The sequence below is a fragment of the Corvus cornix genome, chromosome 18, assembly GCF_000738735.6.
Source record: "Corvus cornix cornix isolate S_Up_H32 chromosome 18, ASM73873v5, whole genome shotgun sequence".
NCBI classification, from domain to species: domain Eukaryota; kingdom Metazoa; phylum Chordata; class Aves; order Passeriformes; family Corvidae; genus Corvus; species Corvus cornix.
Genome location: NC_046347.1, coordinates 5,094,488 through 5,118,463, shown reverse-complemented (window position 1 = coordinate 5,118,463; position 23,976 = coordinate 5,094,488). Strand labels below are relative to the sequence as shown.

At 58.6% G+C, this 23,976-nt stretch overlaps 1 protein-coding gene across 1 annotated transcript in view; it reads right to left on the bottom strand.

Moving 5' to 3' along the window:
* The window catches only part of CASKIN2 (CASK interacting protein 2), a 33,736-nt gene extending 15,637 nt beyond the window's left edge, over nucleotides 1–18,099 (bottom strand). Inside the window, 2 exon segments of the mRNA XM_039562489.1 lie at nucleotides 15,173–15,876; nucleotides 18,015–18,099. Of these exon segments, the coding sequence (XP_039418423.1) occupies nucleotides 15,173–15,266 (94 nt within the window). The 5' untranslated portion in view covers nucleotides 15,267–15,876; nucleotides 18,015–18,099.
* Between the last annotated feature and the right edge of the window lie 5,877 nt (nucleotides 18,100–23,976).

Sequence of the window (23,976 nt, the reverse complement as noted above, 5' to 3'; positions counted from 1 at the left end):
ATGGTGTGGCCAGACCCTTCGCAGCCACATCATCACCCCCGCTGGGTTTGCCCTGGGGCAGGGGCGCTCTCAGGACTGATCCGCAACCCCCACTCCCCACCAGGAGCACACTCACACCCCGGGAAGAACACGGACACGGCGCTGAAATACGACACACCCTGAAGGGGTTATTTCCAGGGAAAACCCAGCTTGGTGCACCCAAGGGTTAACTCCAGCCGTGGGTTCCCCCTGCCCGGCCCTGCTCCCCAGCAGGACCCCCGCGAGGGGTCCCGCCAGGCTCCCAGCCCGCTCTGCCCCGGCCCCGCCGCGTTCCCCGGCGCCGGCCCGGGCAGGACGAGGCTCCGCAGCGCAGGGCCGGGCCTGAGCGAGGCCTCGAGGGAGCCGGCGAGCTTCTGTGCGGCGTCTGGCTGCCAAGCGGCAGCGGGAAGCACCTCCGGAACGCTCCGGCAAATTGCTTACAAATGTCGGGCCGGCCGCCGGCCGTGGCGAAGGCAGAGCGGCCGCCCAGCCCCACACGGGGCCGGGACCCTCATGCCTGGCACGGCCCGGCTCCGGCCCTCGCCCTTTGGGTCCCCACCGTGGCACAGCCCCGCACGGCGCATTCCCAAGCAGCCGCCTTTGCCTGTGCCTCGGTTTCCCCAAGGGCTGCACTGCCGTGGCGGGGGATGCCAGGCTGGGCTGGGCTCCTCGTGGGATGCAGGGGGCACCCGGGGAGCGGCCGGCCGGGGCGGGCACCTCACCCGCCGCGCTGGCAGCCGGCCCGGCACAAACCCGTATTTACCCCCCCGAGGCACTCGCCTGGCGCCGGCTGTGCCGGCTGCGTGGAGCCGGGCGTGCCCTCGCCCGGCCCAGCACCCCTGTGCCGGCACACCGGGCACCCTGAGTCACCCCCCGCCCGCCAGCGGAGAGCCCGTTCCTGCGGGGACAGCCGTGAGCTTCACCCCGAGATCTCGGAGACGGACACAATCCTTCCGAAGCGCTCCCTGGGATGCAGTGACACGTGCTTGCCTGGGTTTGGCTGCGGAAGGAAATGCCCAAACATCCCGTGGAGTCCTGCCCTTTGGAGACTCCTGCCCTGGCTCTCACACGGGAGTCAGGCTCCAGAAGGCAGTTCTTTTGCTGTGAGCCTCCCACCGGTTTTGTCCACCCGGGGCAGCCACAGCAGAGCTCCACCACTGCAAGGCTTTGTTGCTGTGCAGGACACACAGATCCGTAACTGGAGATCAAACACCCCTTTCTGCCAGTCCTGTGTCACAGACTCTCATCCCATCCCCTCGTCCTGGGAAATCACATCCCCACACTGCTGGCTGCACCCCTGTGCCATGAGCCTCCCTGTGCTGCAGGTCTGAGCATCCCAGTGTCATGAGCATCCACCCCGAGGATCCCTGTACCATGAGCGTCCCTGAACATCCAGTCCTGGGCACCCCTACACTGCCTGCTACGAGTACCCTGCATGCAGGAAAGCCCTGCAAGGGCACTGCAGGAACACCATCCTGCTTCCCTGGGCAGTGGGAGAGGCACTGTGTGCATTGGACACACCACATACCTGCACATACCCTCTTGGGAAAAGGAAATCCACCTGGGGATTGTCACCACTAAGTCAATAAACCAGCTGGAGGGGCTAATCAGCTGCTATCCCACAGAGCACCAGCCGTCTCCAATGGTGGTGGCAGCCTCTGGAGCTGGAGGCGGAGGTGGCAGGAGGTGGCAGCTTCACCCAACCTGCCCTGTGATGGCCTGGGGTGGCCCTGCCTTGGCATATGGTGGGTTCGTGCTGGGGCTCAGGACAGACTCACTGTCTTGGCCAAAATCAAGACCCAAAGAGGTGATGTCCATCCCTCTTCTGCAGGAATCACCCTTCCCTGTTGCCTCTCCATCCACAGGCACGTCCGCTGTGGCCACCCACACCCGGCTCCTCCCAGTGCAGCCTCCTGGCAGACTGGCTGCTTCAGGAGCAGTTTCCCAATAGGTTCAGAAGAGATTCACCCACCTCGATAGGGAAGGAATTCAGCCACAGAGATGTTAAGAAACTCAACCAAAGCTGCCCAGCCAGCTCGGAACAGAGGCTGGGTGAGAGCCAAGGGCTCCTGACCCTGGCTCTCTACTGCAGCCACCAGCTGCAACACAAACAACGAGCCCAGTGCTGTGCCTGGCTCCCCAGACAGGGGCTCCCCTAATTCCCCCATGGTGATGGTGGGTGAATTTGGCTGCCAAGGTGCTGCTGCCTGGGATACCTTGCTGAGCACCCATTCCTGTGCCCAAATGCCATGACTGTCCAAACACCATGGGTGTCCAAATGCCACAGGTGCCTTCCTGCCCACAAATAGCCCGTGCCGGGTCTGAGGCTCCGCAGCATCACTGAAGATGGGCTCCCCACCAACGCCGACAAACAGGTCCCTTGCCAAGCCAGGCACTATGGGGTTGGTGCGACTGGTGCAAAGCCACTGGGTTAACTGGCAGGGATGGGGAGGCTGCAATCAAGGGGGCAGATTCCCATCAACAGAGGGGAAATGGCAATGACATGAGAGCAGCTGGGAGCCCCTTCGTGTCCCTACACCAACACCTGGCAACTCCTCAAGAGTAATTGGCATTTTCATCCCTTGAGAAACCGACCAAACCCTGGACCAGACCAGGGCCCTGCCTGCTCTGACACTGCACAGGCTGCAGGGTGGCCCTCACACCAAGTCCTGCTCCTGGTTTCAGCAGCCTGGAATAACCCCAGCAGGTGCAATAACCTTCCAGGAGCTGAGCTCCAAGTGGCTCCTCACAGCATCCTGAGGCTGGACACAGCACCCCTGTGCTGTGAGTATCCCTGCACCTAATGCTCGTTTCTAACCTCAATACAAGTCACCATTTACCCCTGGCTGGAGCCCCAAATCTTAGGGCTTACAGCCACGCAGAGCCCAAGCTGTTCCTGTCACCAGCTTGTCTCTGCTGATGGCATGTCGAGTCTCCTCTGGCAGCTTGGCCTCCTTCCTCATCTCCTTTGAGCAATCCTGTCCTGCAACATGTTTGGATATGATGGTGGATGATGATGAAGGCAGGTGATGGCAAAGGCAGAGGAGTCTGAAAGGTCCAAGGATCTGCCTTCCACCCTGGGCTGGCCTGGAGGCCCACCACTGGCAAACAGGGATAGGGCAACAGGACCATGGAGTCAACTGGGAGCCTTTTACCTTCTTTGGAAAAGGCTGGGAGTCATTTTTCCAGGGGAAATCAAACATTTAAGGTTTTTTAAGAGGCTGGCAGCAGGTGAGACATGAGGCAGCATCCCCACAGCACATTGATCACTCACCCCCAGCCCAGCCACTCCAGGACCCCCATCCAAACCCCCAATTCCCCCCTGCTGCTTCCCCTCACAAGCAAAGCAGGAAAAAACAGGCAGTTTGTTCAAAGGGAAGGCTCCCAGAACAATGAAAGGAAAAGCAGAATCGGAAACCCTGTCTCCATCCACACAGCTGGGAAGAAGGTGCAGCTCTCAGCTCTCGACCCCAAGGTTTGAGTGGCTGGAGGGGACAAACGCCAAGAGGGGAAAGGAGCATCACAGGAGTTCTTCGGGGCTGGATTCACCCCTTGCAAAAGCCAAACACGTGCTCCTGCTCTGAGTTTCAGGTCCCCAGAAGGATTTCAGCTGGGGTGGGATGAATGGTGCTTGCTCCCCTTCTCCACAATAATTTGTGGGTTTGTAGTGGCTGCCTACCCCAAAATGATGCAGCCCAGCCCAGCTCCCCTGGCCGGGAGGAATGGTAACACCCCTTCCCCACAGAGCAGAAATTGCATCCCCCAGCCCCATCCAGGATGGAAACAGCTGGGAAAGGCTTCAGGTGGGGGAAGCCAGCCGGCTCCTTCGGAGATACAAGGGCTCCTTTCCCAGCTGGCCGGGGAAACGCGTTACCGGGAGGTGAAGTCACCATCCCTGCTGGGACCTGGCTATTCCGCTCTCCAGGATATGAACTCAGAGGAGCTGTATTTGCCCAGGGAAGAGGTGGAGCCTTTTCCATTTCCCCCATCCTTCCGAAAGGACAGGACGCCTCCCGAGCGGGAAGAGATGGGCCGATAGCAGTGGGGGCCAGCGGCCAAGTGCGAGCACTGCCTGAACCTGCACTGGGCACTCCGTGGGGCCAAGGGCCATCCCTGGGCTGTGGGACACGGGGAGCAGCAGAGCATGGGCTCCAGCATTAACAATGCACCTTAGCTCAAGTCCAACTGGTTCCCTGGAAGGCAAGGAAGGACTATCCCAGATACCCTGGCAAAGGGGCTGCACCTACGGACACTCTCAGTGTTGTCATTAATGCCATACCCAGCAAATGATGCATTAAAATAATCTGTGGTGGATGTGCTACACATTGACAAGGCCAGAAATAACACAAAAAGGACTTAGAGAGATTAGGAGAACAAACCCAGGCAGATTCAACCTGGGAAAAATGCAGATTGCAGCATCTGGGGAGAAATAATCCAACCGGCAGCAGGTCAATGGGAGGAAGAAAGAGGGGAAGCAGGATGTGGGGGGACGGTGAGAGGAGCAGTGTGAGCGTGGGCATGGAGGGAGCTGCTGGTCAGGAAAACAACCTCAGCAGCCCTGCATGGGGGGATGCTGCTTCCCAGGGTGCCAACTCCCACCATGTATTCTGTTGCTTCCTGGGGTACCATCTTCCATCACATACCCAGGGCTGTGAACATGAGAAAGGCTCACAGGGGACATGAGAGGTGAGCGACAAGAGTCAGCAGCGAAGGGCTGGCCTCACATAGGAAGATTAGGGCAGGTCAGTAAGTCTGGATTAGCTGAGCAACAGTTAATTAGGGAGGGTGGACAGGGACGCAGCAACCCAGCAACCCACCTACACCTGGAGGAGTTTGACGCTCCAGAGCAGCACGTACCTATTTATTTTATGGTTCTAACAATGAGCCCCAGATGAAAATTAGAGCAGCCAACAGTGGCCAGCAAAATCCTGTGGGCTCAAGGGAGAGAAACAAGGATCCAGCTCCTACATTGTAGCTTGGACATTGCAGCAACCATGCAGCTTCCAGAGGAAGCAGGGCAAGGCTGAAGCTGGAGGACTGGGTTGCCACAGCACTGTGTCCCCATCAGTGCCAGCCCTGCGCCTGCACACGGCAGCTTGGCACCCAGGAGCTGCTCCAGCCGGTGGAGCCAGTACTCAAAGCACACAGCGATGCAGAGGCTGGAAATCCTGTCACATCCTCCTCCTTTGGCCCCAGGGAAGCTGCCGCGCACCTGGAGCAGGCGCTGCCAGGGCGAATGGAGCGGCTGTCCCCACCCTGGCTGCGCTAATCTGGGCAAGGCACACACAGGATGGGAGGGGAGGCAGCGGGAGGTGAAGCTGTTCGCTCGAGGTCACCCAGAAGGTCGATGGTTCAAGTGCCGCCACTCCTTCCGAGGCCGCGACACAGCTGGGAATTGAATTTTACTCAGAACTCCCCCCTCTCGCCAGCAGCCTGTGGGCAATCAGCCGTCGGCAGCCCGGGACTAACCTCAGATGGCTGCTGGCGGCCAGAGTTCGGAGTCCCACGGTTAAAAATACCTTGCGGATGCCTTTCCTCAACTCTGACCCCGCGAGCCGGTGCTGCCGCCAGCCCCACTTGGGGACGTGCCGGTGGGGTCCCCCGGGACAGTCACAGCCTGTGCTGTGCAGGGAAGTGGCAACTGCTGCCTGGGGACTGGGTTTTCTTCTCTAAGAACCAAGGATTTCCACTTCTGGGGGGCTGCTGACTATATTCTCCATTGCTGAACTGAAACAAGAGGCTGAGCTTCCTAAAGCTACCTTCCAGCAAGTGATGCCTGGGCTGTCCAGCTCCCTCTGAACTGCAGCCTGGATCTCAGCACCTTCAGCAAAACATCTCCTTCCCTCCAGGACAGAGCCAAAATGTGGCCTCTGGTTCCTGCCAGTCTCAAGGGATGCTGGATGGGTGACTGCTCCTGCAGATTCTGTGGTGCTGCAGCCATTTCTGGCATCTGCACTGGGAAAGAAAGTAAGGATCTCACCCAGCAGTGGCTGCTCAGCTCCCAAGCCATGATGGACGGGAGGGATCCCTCTCCAAATCCCTTCTCCAGTGATGGTGAGGGTGCAGAGGGCACCTTGTTGTTCCCATTCCCTGTGCAAAGGTCACCTACCAAAATACATGGGAACCGACTGGCTGCTCCACGCTGTTGCAAGTGGGAATGGGAGAGGAATGGGTCTATCCCCAGCAGGCACGGGCCAAGCTCTCTCCAGCCTGGGACAAGCAGCCTGAGAGAGATGGTCCTGCTGCCACTCTCTCCTTTCCCTCCCAAGGCAGGGAAGGCAGCATGGTGTTGTCCATGCCCAGAGTGAGCATTTTTTCCCAGGTGGATCAGACCCTCCAACTGCCCATCTGGGTTTCTGGCTGGCTGGACAATGCCAAAGTGGGAGAAGCCATTGCCAAAATCTTGCCGAGCATCTGCCCCGTACCTTAGCTGGATCGGGCTATTTTCATGCAGCTGTGGCAGTGAAGGATTTGCCTGGGGTCTACAATAGGATTCCATATGCAGTGGACAGGAGAGGGACACGACAGCTACATGACCAGGATGTCCTGCACCACCCTGCATGTCCCCACATGGAAGCAGCAAACACTTAGCAGCCGGTGACAGTCTGTGTCCTGGGAGAGGCATCATCCCTTCCCTATGCTGGAAGCAGGAACCCACCCCAGGATCCCACACCCACTTTGCCATCCCTTCAGGGCCCTTGGTGACTGCTGAGTTATTCTGGGCACTGCGTTCCTGACCCCCTCCCCTTGTCCCAGCTGCTCCGGGGCCGGCAGGGAGGGCAGCGGGTTCCTCCCATTGCCCAGCCCGGACGCCAGAGTCAGGCAGCAGCTGCTTGGGGACCAGATGGGGACAAAGGCGACACGGAGCAGTCCCATCCCCCCACGTACCTTGGAAGGGACAAGGGCTGACTTACAGCAAGGTCAAAGGCATCACAATACAACTCCAATAGAAAAGCAGGAGCTGGATCTGAGGACCCCCAGTTCGTGGGCTGAGATCTGGTCAGGAGCTCCCCACATAGGGATCAGGAAGGGGTTTGGGGGCAGCACATCAACACCTCCCACCCCCCAAAGAACAGGCCCACCTCAGCACCAGAAGTAAACAGAGGCAGAGGCAACATCCTTGGCTCCTTGTCAAGCCAAGGTCGTGCCCAGCTTCCCGCAGGGATGCCGCCGCCTGTGGGGACCCCTCTGCCAGGTCAGCCCCCTCCATCCCAGCCCTGCCTGGGAGCTCCCCACACCCCGTCCTGACGGAGCGGTGGTGGGACACAAGCCAAGGCCTGCCCGCTCCCTGGACCCCTGCCGGGAACCCGATCTGTTTACGCCTTCCCAGCACGGCGGGTGCGTGTCGGGAACGGCCCCGGCAAGCCCGACTTGGCTGCGCAGGCAGAATGTGGGAGCGAGCCCTGAAACCCCCACCTGCTGCCCCGCAGCATCCTGAAGGGGGTGTGGGGAGAAAGTGGGGGGAGCACAGGGGAAAATGGGACCCTCATGCCTCCATCAGCTCCTTTTTGTAGGAAAAGGCACCACTTCTTGCTCTGTGCCAGCCCTCCTGCGGCATCCCATGCCCCCCACCCTGGCCATGAGATCATGGCAGGTTGCTCCATCCCCAGGCCTGGCAGGGAACGGCTTTCTGAGCTGTGGCAATCCTTCTGGGAAAGCACCTGGAGAGCCAACCAGCCCTGGAAGGTGCATGTCCCCCCCTGGAAAATGAGGTACCATTTTTGCAAGCACATGGCCACCAGCAACACATGCAGGTGCAGGGGGCTGGCGGCCACATGCTGGTCTCTGTTCCAGGGTCTGGGTTGTCCCCCACTGAGGCTGAGAAGAGGCACCCACCTGCACTGCTCCTGGGAGGAGAGTGTTCATCCAGGACCACTCACCTGGTGTGAATTCAGTCCCGCAGAGCCACAGGCATTAGGAGCAGGCTGCAGTGGGACAGAGTAGAGCCATGACTTTGGGGACTCGGAGCTGGACACCTGCACATCCACACCAGGTTTGGGGTGGAAGGAACAGAGAAGCAGCTCCAGGATATCCATGTGCTGCTAAATATAACCAGTGGGACAGATGCTCCAAGACAGTTTCCTGCACCTCAACACTGTTGAGGAGGAAACTGAGGGCTCTTCCAATGCTTAAGTAGCTCCTGAGGTTTGGAAACACAGAGCAGGCTCAGAGGCAGCACCTCAGTCTGCAGGAGCCTCCTTCCCTCTAAGGAGGAGCGTCTCCCTTCTTTTTAAGCCAGCAGGATTAGCAGGTACTGGTTCAGGGAAGCCAAGAGGGCTCATGAAGCCCTTCCCATCTGTGTCAGCCCCACAAAACCAAACCAGAGCTGTTTCAGATCGACCAAAGCAGCCTGGCCTGTAGCCCAAAGCAATCCCTGGGCCATGGCCATGCTGAACCCCACGCTGCTGGCCAGACTCACTGTGTCCCTGTGTCCCCCCTGCAGGCAATGATTAGCCACCAGGGAGGACTCTGGCCGCTTTTGGAGGCCACTGAGGCAAGTGGTTCTCACGTGGCCTTGCCATGGTGGGGACACATCCTGGGTTCCTGAGGGGCTGCACAGGCTGCAAGATGGAAGGGGAAGATCCATGGGGCTCCCAATCCCCAGTCTCCATATTGCTGTTTGCAGCCAGTTCACCTCCAGCTGGAAACCCCCCTTCAGGCTTACCCACACCTGTCGTGGCAAAGAAACAAGCAGTGCTCGAGGGGGAGAGCGAGGCAGGCAGCCCCTGGGATCGATGCTCCACAGGGGCAAGAGGCACCAGCAGAGTGGGTGGCAGAGCCTGAGCGACCCTCGCTGCTGGGGACACCTCGGTGACAGGCACCTGACGCCCTTGCCGTGCTCACCAACTCCCTTCCAAGCAGACAGAGCCTTACACAACCAGCCGTGCCTAGCATTACAAAGTCGCAGGTGTTTTACCGCTCCCGGCACAGCTGCCCACCTCGGGTGGCCGAGCCAGACCCAGCTCCCGGGATGGCACCGGGGGAGGCCGGGGCAGGGGTCTGGGCACGGCAGCAGCGCCGGGGGCCACGTGCTCCCTGCGCAGCCTTGGCTGGGGCCCGCGGGGAGCGGCGCTGGCAGGGCTTGGCGGAAGCGCAGCCGGACGTGTTGCACCAGGCCTGGGATGCTGCGGGAGCCGCATACCTGCCTCGCGCAGGTTCTCCCTGCTCCCTTATCTCGCCATCGCAGCCCTGCTCGCTTGCAGCTCCGGCCTTTCTCCCTGGGGTTGCAAACGGCTCGGGGTGGCTGCGCACCTACCCCGGGCAGCATCCCGCAGGAGCGAGGGATGGGCCAGAGTATCCAGCCCTTCCCTGGGAGGGGAGAGATCATCCCGACAGAGCCATTTCCAGGCAGTTTGGGCATCTCCAGACAGGTCTGTGACTCACCAGGACACCTCGGCAAGGCTTGGGTGATATTACAGCCCCAAGGTTCAAACAGATCTCTCCCTCTCCATCCCAGGCGTGATTTTTTAGGGAAGCCAGGATAGGATTTCGGGGGAGCCAGAATGCTCGCAGCTCCTCCCCACCCTCTCGCTTGCTAGAGCAACCAGGAAAAAAAAAAAGGTGGTTTATTGTTATTTAGTTTCTTGCCCCTTTCATACTCCTTTGCCGGAGTTTTTTGCCAGCGGCGGGCCCCGGGTCTGGCAGGGATCCAGGACAGCCGAGGCGCTTTTAAAAACAAAGCAGGGCGCGTGCATGCACACACACACGCACGGCATCCAACCCCACTTTTAACTCTTGCCGGAGTGATGCTGGTGGAATCATCCATTTCCAGCAGGAAACCATCTTACACGCAAGTCCATTGCCACTTGGATCCAACAATTCACCTCCCACCTTCCCCGAAAAACCTTCTGGCAGCACTGGGATCCTGACAGAGAGGTGGCAGAAGTGATGCTGGTTGTTGTCATGGTCCACCAGCTCCCTCCTGGAACCAGCCGAGCCAGAGGATGGAATGCCTGTGCTGGCAGTGTCCTTGCCACGTCCCCTTCTCTCCAGCCCTGGGGAGCATCGTCCTGGTTATGCCGCCCATGTGCTGCTGGCAGCCAGGCACACGGTGTCCCAGTGCTCGGGGCTGCCCTCCCTGTCTGCCCTTAAGCTGTCGTCATCTGAATTGTCCTGTGTTTCTGGGTCAGACAGCCAAAATGGCCTCTGCAGCCCTTGGGAAGGGGCAGCTGAGGCCCCTGGTCTGGGCTGAGTCACCAGGAAATGCCCAAGGGATGGAAATTCCCCTCCTGTCCCAAACCTCAGCCTCCTGCCTGTGACATTGGGGACGGCTGCCAGTGTAGCTCCATCCATGGCCCTGAGGGACCTCCACAATTCCAGGAGATCCCAGATTCCCTGGAATAGCCAGACAGTGCTGGGGTATCTCCAAAGGATGGCAACATGGCCTGGAGCAAGCTCAAAAGTTCCCACATTCATCCTCTTCCCCAGAACTAGCCTGGTTTTCCCCCCAGTCTTTTACAGAGACAAGAAAAGTCAGCTACAATGGCCCAGGCTGACAGCAGGGACCACAGGCTGCCCTGCCAACGGGCGTCCAAAGGCTGAGGACAGAAATACAGACCTGGAACAGGGGGAGATGTGGAGCTGTGAACACAGGGGAAGGGGGTGCAGAGGGGCAGGGGCTGGGCTTGCTGAGCCAGCACAGGCTCCTCCACCTCCCCGTGTGACGTTGCTTGCTCGTGCCTTATCTCCTGCACTCGGCACAGCGACGCTTTCCCTGGCTCCGGGCACTCCGGTGGCAGCCGGGCCCCTTTCCAAACACAACACCCGTTGGAGCCCAGCTTGGAAAACCAACTGTCCCTTCACTCCTTCCGCTGCCCGTGCGGGCCTTTTCCTTCCCAGCGACAGAGGTGGAAATTCCAGGATGTGGATGGGAAAACCCACCCAGCAAACACCAGGCTACCAGAGGAGACCCCCTTCCACGGAGGTCGGGAGCCACAGAAGGAGGAAGAAAGGATGGACCCCTCCTTGCCATGGAGCTGCAGCCCCACCACCATCCAGCCCCGTGGCTGCCGCACTCTCCAGAGCCTTTGAAGCCTCTTTTCTCCCGCTCCCACCACCCACCCGCCGCAGGCTGGTTCAGGAGCAGGTCTGGGCACGCTGTGGGGTGCTGGGGTCCCCGGCACGGGGCCGCCGCCAGCCCGGCTCCCCGGGCACGGCGCCTCGCCCCGCTGCTGGCTCAGTCCCAGAGGAAGAGGGAGTTTTGCCCGTTTCGGCAGAGTTTCTCGGCGTCTCTCCGCAGGCGTGCCCACAGCCTTTCCAAGCCGGAGCGTGGCTGCGGAGCCGGTCCAGCCCGTCAGACCTACAGCGTGCGAGGAGAGGAGAGGAGAGGAGGAGGAGAGGAGAGGAGAGGAGAGGAGAGGAGAGGAGAGGAGAGGAGAGGAGAGGAGAGGAGAGGAGAGGAGAGGAGGACACCACCAAGGACGCTTTGGGAACTCATCCTCAAAACTTGGGCTTCATGTGACAGGGCCAGGTCCAGGCTCCTGCACTGCCTGGGGCAGGACTGGAGCGGGAAAGGTGCCCAGGCACCCCTGCACCACTGCCAGCAGGGAAAGCCATCGTGTGTAACAGAGCCTGACACGATAAAGATCCTGCCCAAAGCCAGTCTTGGCTCTGCCCTGCAGCCAGACCAAGGAGTACCCAAGGGTTTGGGACAAGCCTCCCTCAGTAGCAGCAGCAAAGAGGAGGATGGTCCTCCTCAGTAAGGGGGGTGACACACTGGGCTTGCTGTGTGGCACAAAGGCACATCCGACATCATTACAAAATAATCTCCAGATTGCAAAAAGGAGCAAATTCTCCCCCAAACAACTACAGACCTGCTGCTGCTAGGAGAAGCAGAAATCCCAGCAGAACATGAAAGGAAGACGGGTGTTTCTTCAGAGGACAGGGACACAGAGTGTCAGTGGCAAAGGTTAACAAATCACGGGAGAGATATTAAACCTCATACTTTGAGGCTTAAGCTGATACAGCTACTAGGGATTAGGAGGAAATTTAAGGGGGAGGGAAGGAGTGAATTATCCCACACCTGCCTGCTACAGTCTCACGGCACACAGAGAAGCATCGTCCCTCTCCTGCCAACTGGACGGTGGCAGCAGCATCCGAGGGCTGGCACAGCTCCTGGGAAAACCTTAACGTGCTTTGTGCTGCCAGGACGCAGCAGTGAGAGGCTCCAACACAGGCATGGAGATAAAGCCAAGACCCCTCTGCAAGCTTTGCTAGCATTTAACAGCTTGCTAGGTCATGGCCCAGACACAGCCACATCCCAGGAGCCCACCCCAGTCCTTAATATACCTAAGGTCTGGAAAGCAGCAACATAGCTGGTGAAATGGGGCAAGTGGCTGACCAAACCTCCTCAAGGCAGCAGCTGAACCCCAGCAGGGCTTCACTCCCCGTCCTTGAGAGTTTCACACCAGTTTGCTCAGCTGCTGCCCTTTCTTTGCACTTCGCACACGTTTAAATAAAAACCTTCACCACTCCCTCGAGGAAGGTAAACAGTGAGTCCAGCTCCCATCACCTTCCACGGCTCCTCCAGTCCCTAGCTATCACAGGGGCACCCCCTCTCTCAGCATCACCCTGGCATCCCCCCATCCCTGCCCCTTGATCCTGCATCCAGGCATGGGGACACCCAAAGTTTGCCGAGCACTGTTCAGCTCCAGAAGCTGCTGCCCCTTCGCAGGATGAGATCCCCTGGCCAGAGGGGCTCTGCCTCTTGCCTCCCCCGGGAGCCCCAGCCCCTCAGTGCTGGCCCTGGCCGGGCCAACTGGTGCATTGTTGGCGAGGGCAGCAGCCGAGGGACGTGATTGATCGCGGGGGAGAGAGGCCAAAGCCGTGACGGGTCGTTTAACAATTTCAATTAAACTCTGCAGCGCTCCCGACGCAGAGGGGAGGGGAGAGGGAGAAGGAAAATAAAAAGCGGGATGTTTCCATTGCCAGGGAACCGCAGTAAAGCACGGCTGGCCCGGCAGGAGCAGCCTGGCTCTCCCAGACCAGAACCCCTTCCCTGGCTGCAGGAGTTACCGGGGCATCGCGCCGACATCCCCTTCCCGCAGGCAGGACAACTGCCCTCACCCACCCTTTCCCTCCTGCCCCCAAAAATCTTGTCCCTGCCCACCCCACCTTGGAATGAGAGGTGCTGTGACCCATTTGTGCGGCGGCGCTTGCGCAGGGAGGAGGCTGCGCACGGAGAATATTAAACAACGTGTCCCTGAAGTTCCCGCTGCCGGGACTGGCGCTTGGATTTTGCTTACGTGCGGTGACTTTTTTAGGCACAGGAAGCCCCAGAGGGCTGATCACAGTGATCGAGCTCCCAATCCACTGAGACAGCAGAAGGACTCTTAGAGGGATTTAAAAAAAATACAGAATAAAAAATAAAAATAAATAAAAATCAGCATCTCAGCCTGTCATATGGAAAAGGCGCTTTAATAAGCAGCAAAGGCAGCAAATGCTTGGCTCGCACGGCATCGGTGAGAGGAGGGAGAGGGAACCATAAGGGATGGGGAGCAGTGGTGCCCTCCATGCCAGGGATGAGCTTCCAGGACTAGGCAAGCTCCCACAGCAGGTCAAGCACAGGAGCTCCCCTGAGGGCTTGCAGCAGTGGCCTTGGAGGAGTCAGGTTTTTCTGCCCCCTCCTTTTACAGGAATAAAATGAAAATAAGCCGAGGGAGCTGCTGACGCCGCTGCAGCGGGGGAGTTAAACACACATGTTCACGTGGGTGCCCCATGGCTGCAGGGTGGGGAAGACTCCAGAGAGAAAACAGACGGGATTGAACTGGGAGAGAGTTACTGGAGGGTACAGGAGAAAACAAGTGTGACTTCACCCCTCTGGGTGTGCAGGAGGAGGAGAGCCATGGGCACCCCAGCCTGCACACACTGCCCGGCCATGGGACACCAGCTCGGGAGACAGGGCTGCGTCAGCCAGCAGGACACTCACGTCCTGACGTTATTCATTGCCTTGGGGGTGTCCTTCAACCCACCCACACAGGCAGACTGCTCCTGTTCAGCTCAGGGACCCTGTACAGGCACAGTCCCTGAGCAGCAGAGGCAATGGCACCCAGTACCTTCATCCAGGGAAGGGGCACCAGATGCCCCCAGTCTGGGGAAGGAGGTGCCTCCCAGCCCTTCTGAAAGCCCAGCAGTTGGGATTTGCAAAGTTCTGGCCCCAGTCAAAGCTTTCCAGTAGATGACCCAGGGGAGCTGATCCCCTCCTCACGTTTATATTCCTCAGCCTAACTCAGGTTTCTCCATGCCAACCTCTCTCCTCTGAGCTGCTCCTAAGAAGCCTTAAAGCTTCTCCCGCCTGAGTTTCCCCTTTCCCTCCTCCGGACAGCTTATTCCCCTTCAGCTTTCCCACACACACCCACGAGACCCCCCACGATGAGCAGCCCTGGCAGGGGGATCCACACTGCCACAGCCCGGGCAGCCAGGGTGCACCTTCCCCCAGCCAGACACGGCACCAAGAGCCCTTTTATTTACTTTTCCCAGTTTCCTTCTCTTGGTCCGTCAGGAGAAATGACCAGGAGCTCAGCTCTATACAAGGGCTTCGTGGCACTGGCCACGATCTCCTCCACCTTTCCACCCTCCCCATCTCCTCCAGATGCCGTGCAGCATCTGCAGTGCCCTTGGGGACCCCCCCGAGCCCTCTGTTCACTCCAAGTTGTGCTTGCTGCTGACCTTTCTGAGAGCACATGCAAGAAAACAGCCCTGCTGAAGGGTTAAACATTACCAGACTGAAATTCAAGGCTTGACGATTGGTTCCAGTCGACTGGCTGGGATGATAATTTTTCACAAGATAAATACAGCCAGGAGTGAGCAGCAACCGCTAAAGACCCTTTGTAGCAGCGTCCCCCCCAAAGGCGTTCACTTCCCCCACCACGGCTGCTTCCCTTCACCCATCCCTGCTCAGTGGCCCACACTCCAGGGCCCCTGGCCCCGAGCCCAAGGGGAACCCAGCTCAGCTGTAGGATTGCTTACAGCCCAGTCATTCATCCGCACAGGCTGTGTTTGCACTCCCGCCTCTGGCCACGGCATAACTCATGTGCTGGGGGTCAGAGCCAGCACTTGCACCCCGGCTTGGCCAGCACTGAGACTCACACCCCAGGACTGGCAGGAGTGTCCAGCCAGGGGGAGGGAGCCCACGGTTCTGTGCCCAGGTACTCACTGCTCTTGGACGCCTTGATCTTGGCCACCAGTTTCTGCACGCCGGGTACGTCCCCGTTCTTCACGGCCTGGATCAGCTCCTGCTCGCGCCCCATCGCACGCAGGTGGGAGCAGTGGCAACGTAGAAACCCTCCGATCCCAGAGGTTTATAAAGCCATGGGAATAAGCCCTAATTCCTCAAAAAACTTTGATGAGAGATGAAATCCAGCAAGAAAGACGCTTTACAATCCCACAGGGCATAAAAGCCAGAAGGAAGAAGTCTTTCTGTTAAGAGCAGAAGTCCCTTTCTGCGTCGGGAGGAGCAGGACCCAGATGGGGTTTGGTTGGAGAACATGCAATCAGTTGAAACAAAAATTACTTCAGTGCTCGGGGACAGGCTCCCGGCAGCACCAGGGCTCTGTGAGACAAAGCCAGGCAGCTCGGGGCAGGGTGTCCGGTGCTGGCAGCATTGGGATGCCCTCAGCCTCTCACAGCACTCCTGGAGCCAGAGGTGTCGTGCTTTGCTCCCCTCAGCAGGCTCTGCTGCGTTGACGAGTCCCTAATTCTTCCCAAAGGGATTATGGGCTCGTTGCCATCTGGAAGTTATAGATCCTCCCTCTCTGGTGCTCATTAGCCCCTTCGTTTCGGCATTCCTCTCAGTGACAGCACTGCAGGCACGCTGGGGAGCCCCGTGCCTGGCTGAGCCCCGGCGCGGCAGCCCGGGACCTGCAGAGGGAAGAGCAGAGTCAGCCCCCAAAGGCCATTTACCTCCCGGTTCCATCGCGACAGCTTTTGTATCCGTGCCGAAGAACGAATACTTTGACTATATTTAGTCCTGGAGGGACTTGGCTCATCCTTATGTTAAACGGAGAAGGAAGAACCTGTGGAGGAAACCTCCCGAGGGTGCTGCCCCTGGAGTGGGACAGGGGCACAGCTCCTTCCCTGTCCCACCCCCCCGGGGCCACACACACCATGTCCTCCCTAAAGGCAGCACACAGGGCCTGGGGCACACAACGTCTCCCCCTCTCCTTTCCCGGTGGCAGCACACAAGGGATGGAGCTGGGAAGGTTTAGCCAAAGCCCTCTGCAGCCCCCGGGAGTGGATCAGCCTGCCTTGCACTCTTCTCCTCCTGTGCAAGGATAAACCCTCACCCTCCAAACCTCCCGTGAAGCTCAATGCCCTGGGACCCAAGACACTCCTTCACCAGTTGAGGAGCTCTCTCTGGCCCCAGTGAGGAGCTGGGTGTAATTCAGCAGGACGACCATGCTCAGAACAAGATCAATGCCATATCCTGGCCAGCCAGGGTACCCTGGAGAGGGCATGGGGTCCTGCAGGAGCAGTTCACATGTCCCAGCCTGTGCTCCCACACTGTGCCCGGGCTGCCCAAACTGTGTGGCAAGAAAATCCCTTCTGGTTCAGGGCCATGCATCTGGGCAGGCTGCTCCGACGCCGGGGAGGAGTGTGCGTGCAGGAGAGCAGGGAGCACACACCGTGCCAGCTGCAAGGCCATCGCCAGATCACCCCTCCACTTCCCCTGTGCCCATCCAGGATGGATCAGAACCAGCTCTGGTTCCCCCAGCCATGGCTCAGTGGAGTCTGGAGCGCTCACCCTCCAGAGTTTATATAACAGCGAGTGTCGCTTCCTCCGAGCAATCGAGGTCACTGTTTGGAGGATGGAAATCACAGGGGAGAGAAGGCAACAGCGACAGGTCCTGCTGGGGTGGGGGCAAAACCAGAAGGAGAATCCCATGGCACAGCATGGCTCAGCTGGGAGCTGCAGCTGCCCATAAACAGGGACCCCTCATGGGTTCCCCATGTTCCAGCACTCCCCAGGGTGCAGCAGTACAGGGCAGACGAAAAAATGATCCTCAGGTACTGGCTCAGCTTCTGGGACAAGGGGTGTGTGATTCCCACACCAGGCTGGGGGGTTCTCCCTCCACCCACAGCTCATTCAGCTGATGAACCCCCTCGGCACTGAAGCTGGTGCCTGTCGGGGTCAGCTCTCACCTCCCCTCGTCCTGGGGCACCTGCACAAGCTTATCTACCTTACAACAAAGTTTCAGCCACTTGACTCAGACTAACCTCTTGCTGCAAACAAATCCCCTCCCAAAACCTCCTGAGTTGCACCGTCTTCAGAACTATTTCGTTTAACCCTCTGCACTGCATCCGACTCTGCGCTGCTCCTCAAGACCGCTCACAAGAAGCAAACGCGAGGCGGTGAGGCAACTTTATGTTTGAAAAGTCTGCCCGGCCTCACTTGGAAAACGGCCCCGGTGCTGCTGCCTCGGCTCCCGAAACACGCGGGGCTCAGCGGGCAACTCGGAGGGATCGAGAGCTCCGAATGCCGACCTGCACCTCCTCAGCCTTTCCAAAGAGAAGCAGCGAAGGTAAAATTCGAGAAACGCACAAAGCTGGAAAACCAACAGCAAAACATCCCTCCCACACGAGCAGAGCTGAGCCTCCAGCCCAGGAATCCACCTGGAGAAACAAAGTATCCCACACATTCCTGCAGCCAACGGCAGCGCCGGGAAAAAACAGGCGGGAGGGGAGGGGGAAAAACCCCCGAACAAACCCAAACCAGTTACGTAAGTGGCGGAGGAAAGATGCGAACGAGCTGAAGGCACCCAGCCGGGTCCCGAGAGGCGGCGGGGGCAGCTCGGTGCCCCCGGGAGGCTCCAGCCCCGCTGCGGGCGCGGCCGGGCGGGCAGCGAGGGGGGCCCCGGCCGCGCCTCCGCCTCCCCCCGCCCCGAGACCCCCGGGCGGGGCGGCTCCTTCCTCCGGGCGGGCTCGGGGGCATTTCTGCTCCCATCGAGGAGAGTCACTCCGCGGCTCCTGGGGCGAGTTGCTCCGCCGGCCCCACTCACCTGGCGGCGCTCCCAGCCCGCCGCACCGGGGCGAACCGAACCGCGCCGGGGCGAACCGACGGCACCGGACCGGACCCGGCCGCGCCGTGCGGAGCCGCTCCGGACCGCAGCGCACCGAGCAGTGCCGAGCCCGGCCCGGCCGCAACTTCCCGAGCCGCGCGGGGCGGGAGCGGGGCCGGTACCGGAGCGCAGCCGCGGGTCCCGGCTCGCAGGCGGCGCGGCGCTCAGCAAAGTCCCGCTCGGGCCGGCCCCGTCCCGGCAGGAAATCCCTCCCCGGCCCGGCCTGATTGGAAAAGCCCGGCGGGTTGTGCGGCGGGGCCGGGCCGGGGCGGCTGTCACTCACCGTGATGCGGCGTCGAGCGGGGCAGGGGCCGGGCCACCCGTCCCGCCGCACCGGCACCGCTCCGCCCCCGGCCGGGCTGCCCCGGGCTCCCGGGCATCGGCTCGCTTTGAACGGGGTCCGGCTGGACGCACAGCGCGGCCCGGGACCGGCGCCGGGGGGCGGGACCGGCGGGGTCCGGGACCGAGCTGGTGGGAGGTTCCCCATTCTCGATCCAGGACCGAGCCAGTGGTTCGGGACCGGCTCCGTTGGGAATCCTTCATCCTCCTCAATCCAGCGCCGAGCCGGTGGTCTGGGACTGGCACGGTAAGGGACCGACCTCGTGCTTGATCCGGGATCGGTCCGGTGCTACAGGACCGGCCCCGGACGGAGATCCCCCATCATCGATTTAGGAGCAACACGGTGGTTTGGGAACCAGCCCTCCCCCACCTTCAGCCCCAGCCCTCCCCCGTCAGCCCTTTGCCCCCTCCACCCCCAGCCCCCTTGGCAGAGGGGCTGCATAAAGCTGCTGGTGGCACCCATGGGACTAAAATCCACCGATCCCCAGCTGTCCAAGACCCAAATTAATCCTGCTCTCACAAAGCACTAAAACCACCAAAAATCACCCATTTCTGCCAATCTTCAGCAGAAACAGCAGAGGCAAGTGTTCCCTCGAGCACAGTTCTTTTAAAACAAGAGATTGCCTAATAAAGCTGGACAGTTTTTGTTGCATGATACCACTGGATTATCATCAACTAATCAGATTAAAAACACACGGAAGCTTTGGTTTTATTCACTAAATGGCCAGCCTGCAGCTCCCTGGGGGAGTTGCAAAGATCCCACACCTCTTCAAACCAGGCCCCGAGACATTTCACCAAATGATGGTTTCATGAGCAATCCCAAGGAGGGGGATCCTTGGCAAGGAGGAGGGACTGACGTTTCCAGACACACCCTGTCTTTTCAGTTTGGGAATAAAGAGATTATTATGCACATCTAATTATAAATGTCAACATTTTACGGCTGCTATGCTGAAGCACGGAGCTCTAAGTAGCCCTGCTAGAAAGGGCTGTGAAGTGAAAGGTCTTGTTATTCCTCCTCTGAGTTTTTCCAGAGCTGGTAAAGCTCAGTGACATTTATAATAATCCCCCGAATTTATGTAGCACCTTTTGTCCTTTTAAGGATCTTAATTAAGCTTTGCAGCTCCCTGAGCACAGACTAAACCCACTTTGCAAAAGAGGAGCTCAGATCCTGCTTTGTACAAAATGTGTGCCCCATTTCAGGCAGGAGAAGGACTTTTTCACCCCAGCGACCTCCAGCACACGCTGTTACATCACAGTCAGGGCACAGCACCCTGACATCCCCAGCCAAAGGTTGTGCTGCTGTAGCCACACTTGTGTGGTTAAAGCTGGATAATTCAAACTTTAATCTCTGGTGTCACACAAGCCTTGTGAATGGAGGGTGCCACTGGAGGGATTTACTAGAAATTTCTGGTGCAGTCTTCAAACATTTGACTACCTATTGGCAGGCCTGACATTGCCCCGAAGCCCAGCGCCTTCCCCCTATGGCCCTGCCTGCAGGGAGTGAAGCTGGAAGGAGCAGGCCCCCATTTCCCACCATGAATCCCAGTTTTCCATCCACTCCTGAAGGTTGAACAGCTGGTTGGTGACACCAGCCCAAAGAGCTGCCAATGGCTTCAACCGTGCCCACCTTGCAGAATTGGCAGACCCCCCGTGACATTTATTCCCCCGTGCCTGCAGAGCAGGTGCTGAGAGCATCACTGAAGTTTTCACTGCAGAGAAAGCCCTTTAACAATTCGCCCCCTTCTATGCACCAGGACGAGAACTTTTAGAGTTTAGGGGGTTTCAAGGTGCAGGCACAGTTGCGTGGCCAGCTCTGCCCTGAGCCCCTGCAGAAGGGTGCCCAAGGCAGCACTGACTTGTGTTCCCCACTTCGGGTGAGGGGCCTGGGGGCTCCAGCCGGGTCAGGCTGCTCCGTTCTGCGGGGCCCCGGCTCCTGCTTGCAGCTCCTCAGGTCGATGTTGCCATCTAGAGGTGCCTGCTACAGCGATCATCTCCTTGTAAAGTATTGGGGAGGAGGTTTGTTTTTGTTTTTTTGTTTTTGTTTTTGTTTTCAATTCAATGCAACAATTCAAAGCGTTTTTTTTAGGTTAGCCCATCTCTTGGGTGGCTGCAGCTCATCCTGGCTTGTCTCACAGTCCCTGCAGCTGTGCAAACCTCTCCTCTCTACTCTGACATTATTTTGAGATGGAGTAAAACTCAAAGTGATGCATTCCCCGGCAGGGAAGCAGCCACACTGGCAGAAGCAATACACACAGTGACATCCACAGCAGCTCCATGGCCAGCGCTAGCTCCAGGTGGGGCTGTGACAGACACGGCTCCAAATCTTGGAGTGCAAGACTCCCACTCCCAAATCTCACCCATGAAAACCAAACTTGGAAATTCATGGTTGTTTAATCCCCACTGAGTGGGTAGGAGGTCTGCAAAGGCCCATACCAGACATCCAAAACATTTTAAGTATGTTATGAACCAGATGGGTGGAAATACACATCCCCCCTTTCAGCTGTGGCTCGGGCTTCTCCTTTCACTGCTGGCTTTTTAAAGCATGCCCAGCTCGACCCAAAGACTTGCTGCAACCCCAGGGCTGCATCTCACACCTGGGCAGGAGGAGGCTCAGGCAAACATGGGAGCAATGGCAGCTTGATGCCCATGGCAGACAGGGTCGATTCCCTGGATGGGTGTGCAGACTCTACTGCCCAGACACTCCCAGTTCAGGGTCAGGACAGGGCTGATGTCTGGCACCTGCACAAGGGCAGCACCACCATGGCAGAGGCTGTGTTGGACCATGGGATCTGTCCTGCAGGGAGGAGGGTGCAGGCTGAGGATGAAGCAGGGCGAGGAAGAGCCTCTCCTGCACTGAATCAGGTCAGAAAGCAGGTTATTGCCCAGATTTAAAGCCACCCACAGGAGCTCTTCCTGCAGCTCCTGACACTGATTCACACATCACCTGGCTCCCTGAGCACTGAGGGGTGATGGGTGCCCCACTGCTGGGCTTTGCTCGTGTCCTTAAGCAGCCCAGCAAGTCTCAGTCTCATTCCTGATCCTCAGAAGTCACATCCTGTCCCCACGGAGCCTTTCCTGTACAGGCATCCATCTCCTCCCACATTACATCCAGGCCAGGCATTTCCCACCCTGCTCAGCGCTCCACCTCGTTGGCACCAGTGTCAAGGGCAAAGCGAGAGCAGGATGGAGGATCTGGACGCAAAGGTGCTTACATAGGCATTTACTCCATTGCCTCTCACACACCCTCCTGGCAATAGGTGCTGCTGGAAGCAGTCCAAGGAGATGAATTAGGGGGCTTGATCAAGAGAGAGATGCACTGCCCACGAGGAGGAGGAGGATCACAGCTCCCAGAGACCAGGCTCTGGCAGAGAAGGGTTTGGGCTGGTTTGGCCCCAGACATCTGTCACGCCAGAGCACAGCTGTGCAGCCTGCAGCTGGCCACTGCCACCAGGAGGGCTTCAATGCCAGGATACATCCCAGACCCAAGCCAGAACCCGGACACAGCTCCATGAACTCATGCCCTGTGAAGCTGAACATCAGCCTTAGTATGAAATGCAGCAGTGACTGCCCTTAGCAGACCTGGTGGGACTTGCTGGTGGCAAAGAGCTACAGAAACCCACCCAGAGTCAGCTCTCAGACAGGTAGCAGGGCTTGGTGATCTAGGAAGCTCTGCTCAGGTAGTATCTTTTCCAACAAATAGTTTCCTCCCCAAAAGTAATCAGGTAACCAACCCTTCGCTACATCATTCCGCGGCAGTCCAGCTCCGAGCTCCCTTGAAAAGCAGCTCCACAGGCCTGGCTCGAACACGTGCAAGCCAGGAGCTGCAGCCTGCACCAGCCCCTGCCCTGGCACAGCAAACCCAAATGCTGAATCCCTGTGGGAACTTGGGCAGGTGCTGGCATGGGGCTCCTTCCCACGTGCCAGTTCCTGGCTCCTGCCGGACTCACCTCTCCAGGCACACGTGAGCTGCTGCTTGCACTGTCCTCCTTGTCCTGCCTTCCTCCTCTTCCTCCTCCTTGAGCCTCCCTGTGCTGACAGTCACTTCTTTCTGGTCTTGTGCCTTTCTTTGCTCTCCTTCTCCCTTGCTTAGTCCCTCACTCAGGAAATTAAAGATAATCCTCCCCTTTTTTGCAGCCGGATTCCCTGTTTAACATTCGCTGCGTGTGCTTGCACTGATTCAAAACGGGATTAGACTTTCTGTTGCTTTGATGTCAGTTGGGCTTTGCACTTAAGGCAGAGGGAGGAAAGAAAATGTCTGTTAACAAACCTCTTGGATTCCACCCATCCACTTGCATCCATCCTGGAAATGAAGGTCAGGCACATTTACCTGCAGAAACTGAGCCCCCTTCCAGGACTGACGTGGGGGGAATAACCCAACGCGCAACTGCAGCACTGCACTCCCTGCGCTGGGCCTTATTCTCTGGAAACACCCAAATTTCGCCCTGGCTCCGTTATCATCCAGCTGCGTGGAGGCTGAATGGCTCCCATGAGGAAGGAGGGGTCATTAATCATCAGAAAACCACAACTCGTTGGCTGTCAGTGGATATTGCAACCTCCAGCTGCCGTGCAGCAGGGAGCGCGTGGGCCACCGGCATCGCTCCAACGGATCGGGGCTCGGGGCTGCCCGCCGGGAATACCCCGAGCTGCTCATTTCTGAGGGGGAAGCAGGTGCTGCAGGGTGGCTGTGCTGGAAATCCATATCCTGCTCCCTGCGGTGTGACATTTGTGCAATGGAACAGTCCATAACTTTCCAGGGCATTGCCCTCTGCTTCCTTGGGCCTGAACTTCTCCCCCTTTGGAAGATGAGGATTTGGGGTTGTTCTCACTGCTGGTCCTTCCAACACCAGTCTGAAGCAGATGAAGAACGTTTTTCTCATGTTGCCTGAAAACATCGTGCTTTGCTTCCAAGACGCCACTCCTCGAATCCGTGATGTCCAAAGTGATGTCCAAAGCAGCACAGGTCAGAGCTGGAACAGGATCTCGCACCAGAAGAGAGCCTTTCACAAGGGATTCTGCAGAGCCATGGCCGGGGCTGGGATGTGACAGTGGGTCCTATTCCTGCTTATCCAGGACAGCCCTTTCCCACAGTTTCCTGAGCCTCACAGGTGGTTTCTGCTGCCTGATGCTCCTTCTCCATTCCCACCAGAGCTTCCCTTCACAGGCAGCTGGATCTCCTCTGGCTAACAGGCAGATCTGGGGGCTGCATAACTGGAGATGTTTGGATGTCCCTGAAACCATCCCAGGACCTTCTGCAGGTTGTTCAGAAGAGCAGCTCCATGGATGAGCACAATCCACCTGTGACCAGAACCCTCCTCACAGCCCTGAGCCCCTGGAGAGGCACAGCCAGTGCCTGTGGAGCAGAACTGGGGACACACCTAGGCACTCCTGGGGCTCTGGCAGCTGTAATCTCTGTCACCCGCACCTCACTGCTGTGCTGCAGCCCCGACTGGCACTGCCACCACATCGGGCTTCCTCCAGGATTGCCCAGGGACTCGGGACGTGCCTCTGCCAACAGCACAGTGTCTAATCCATTTTGCCTGGTGCACACTCACAGACTTGATTA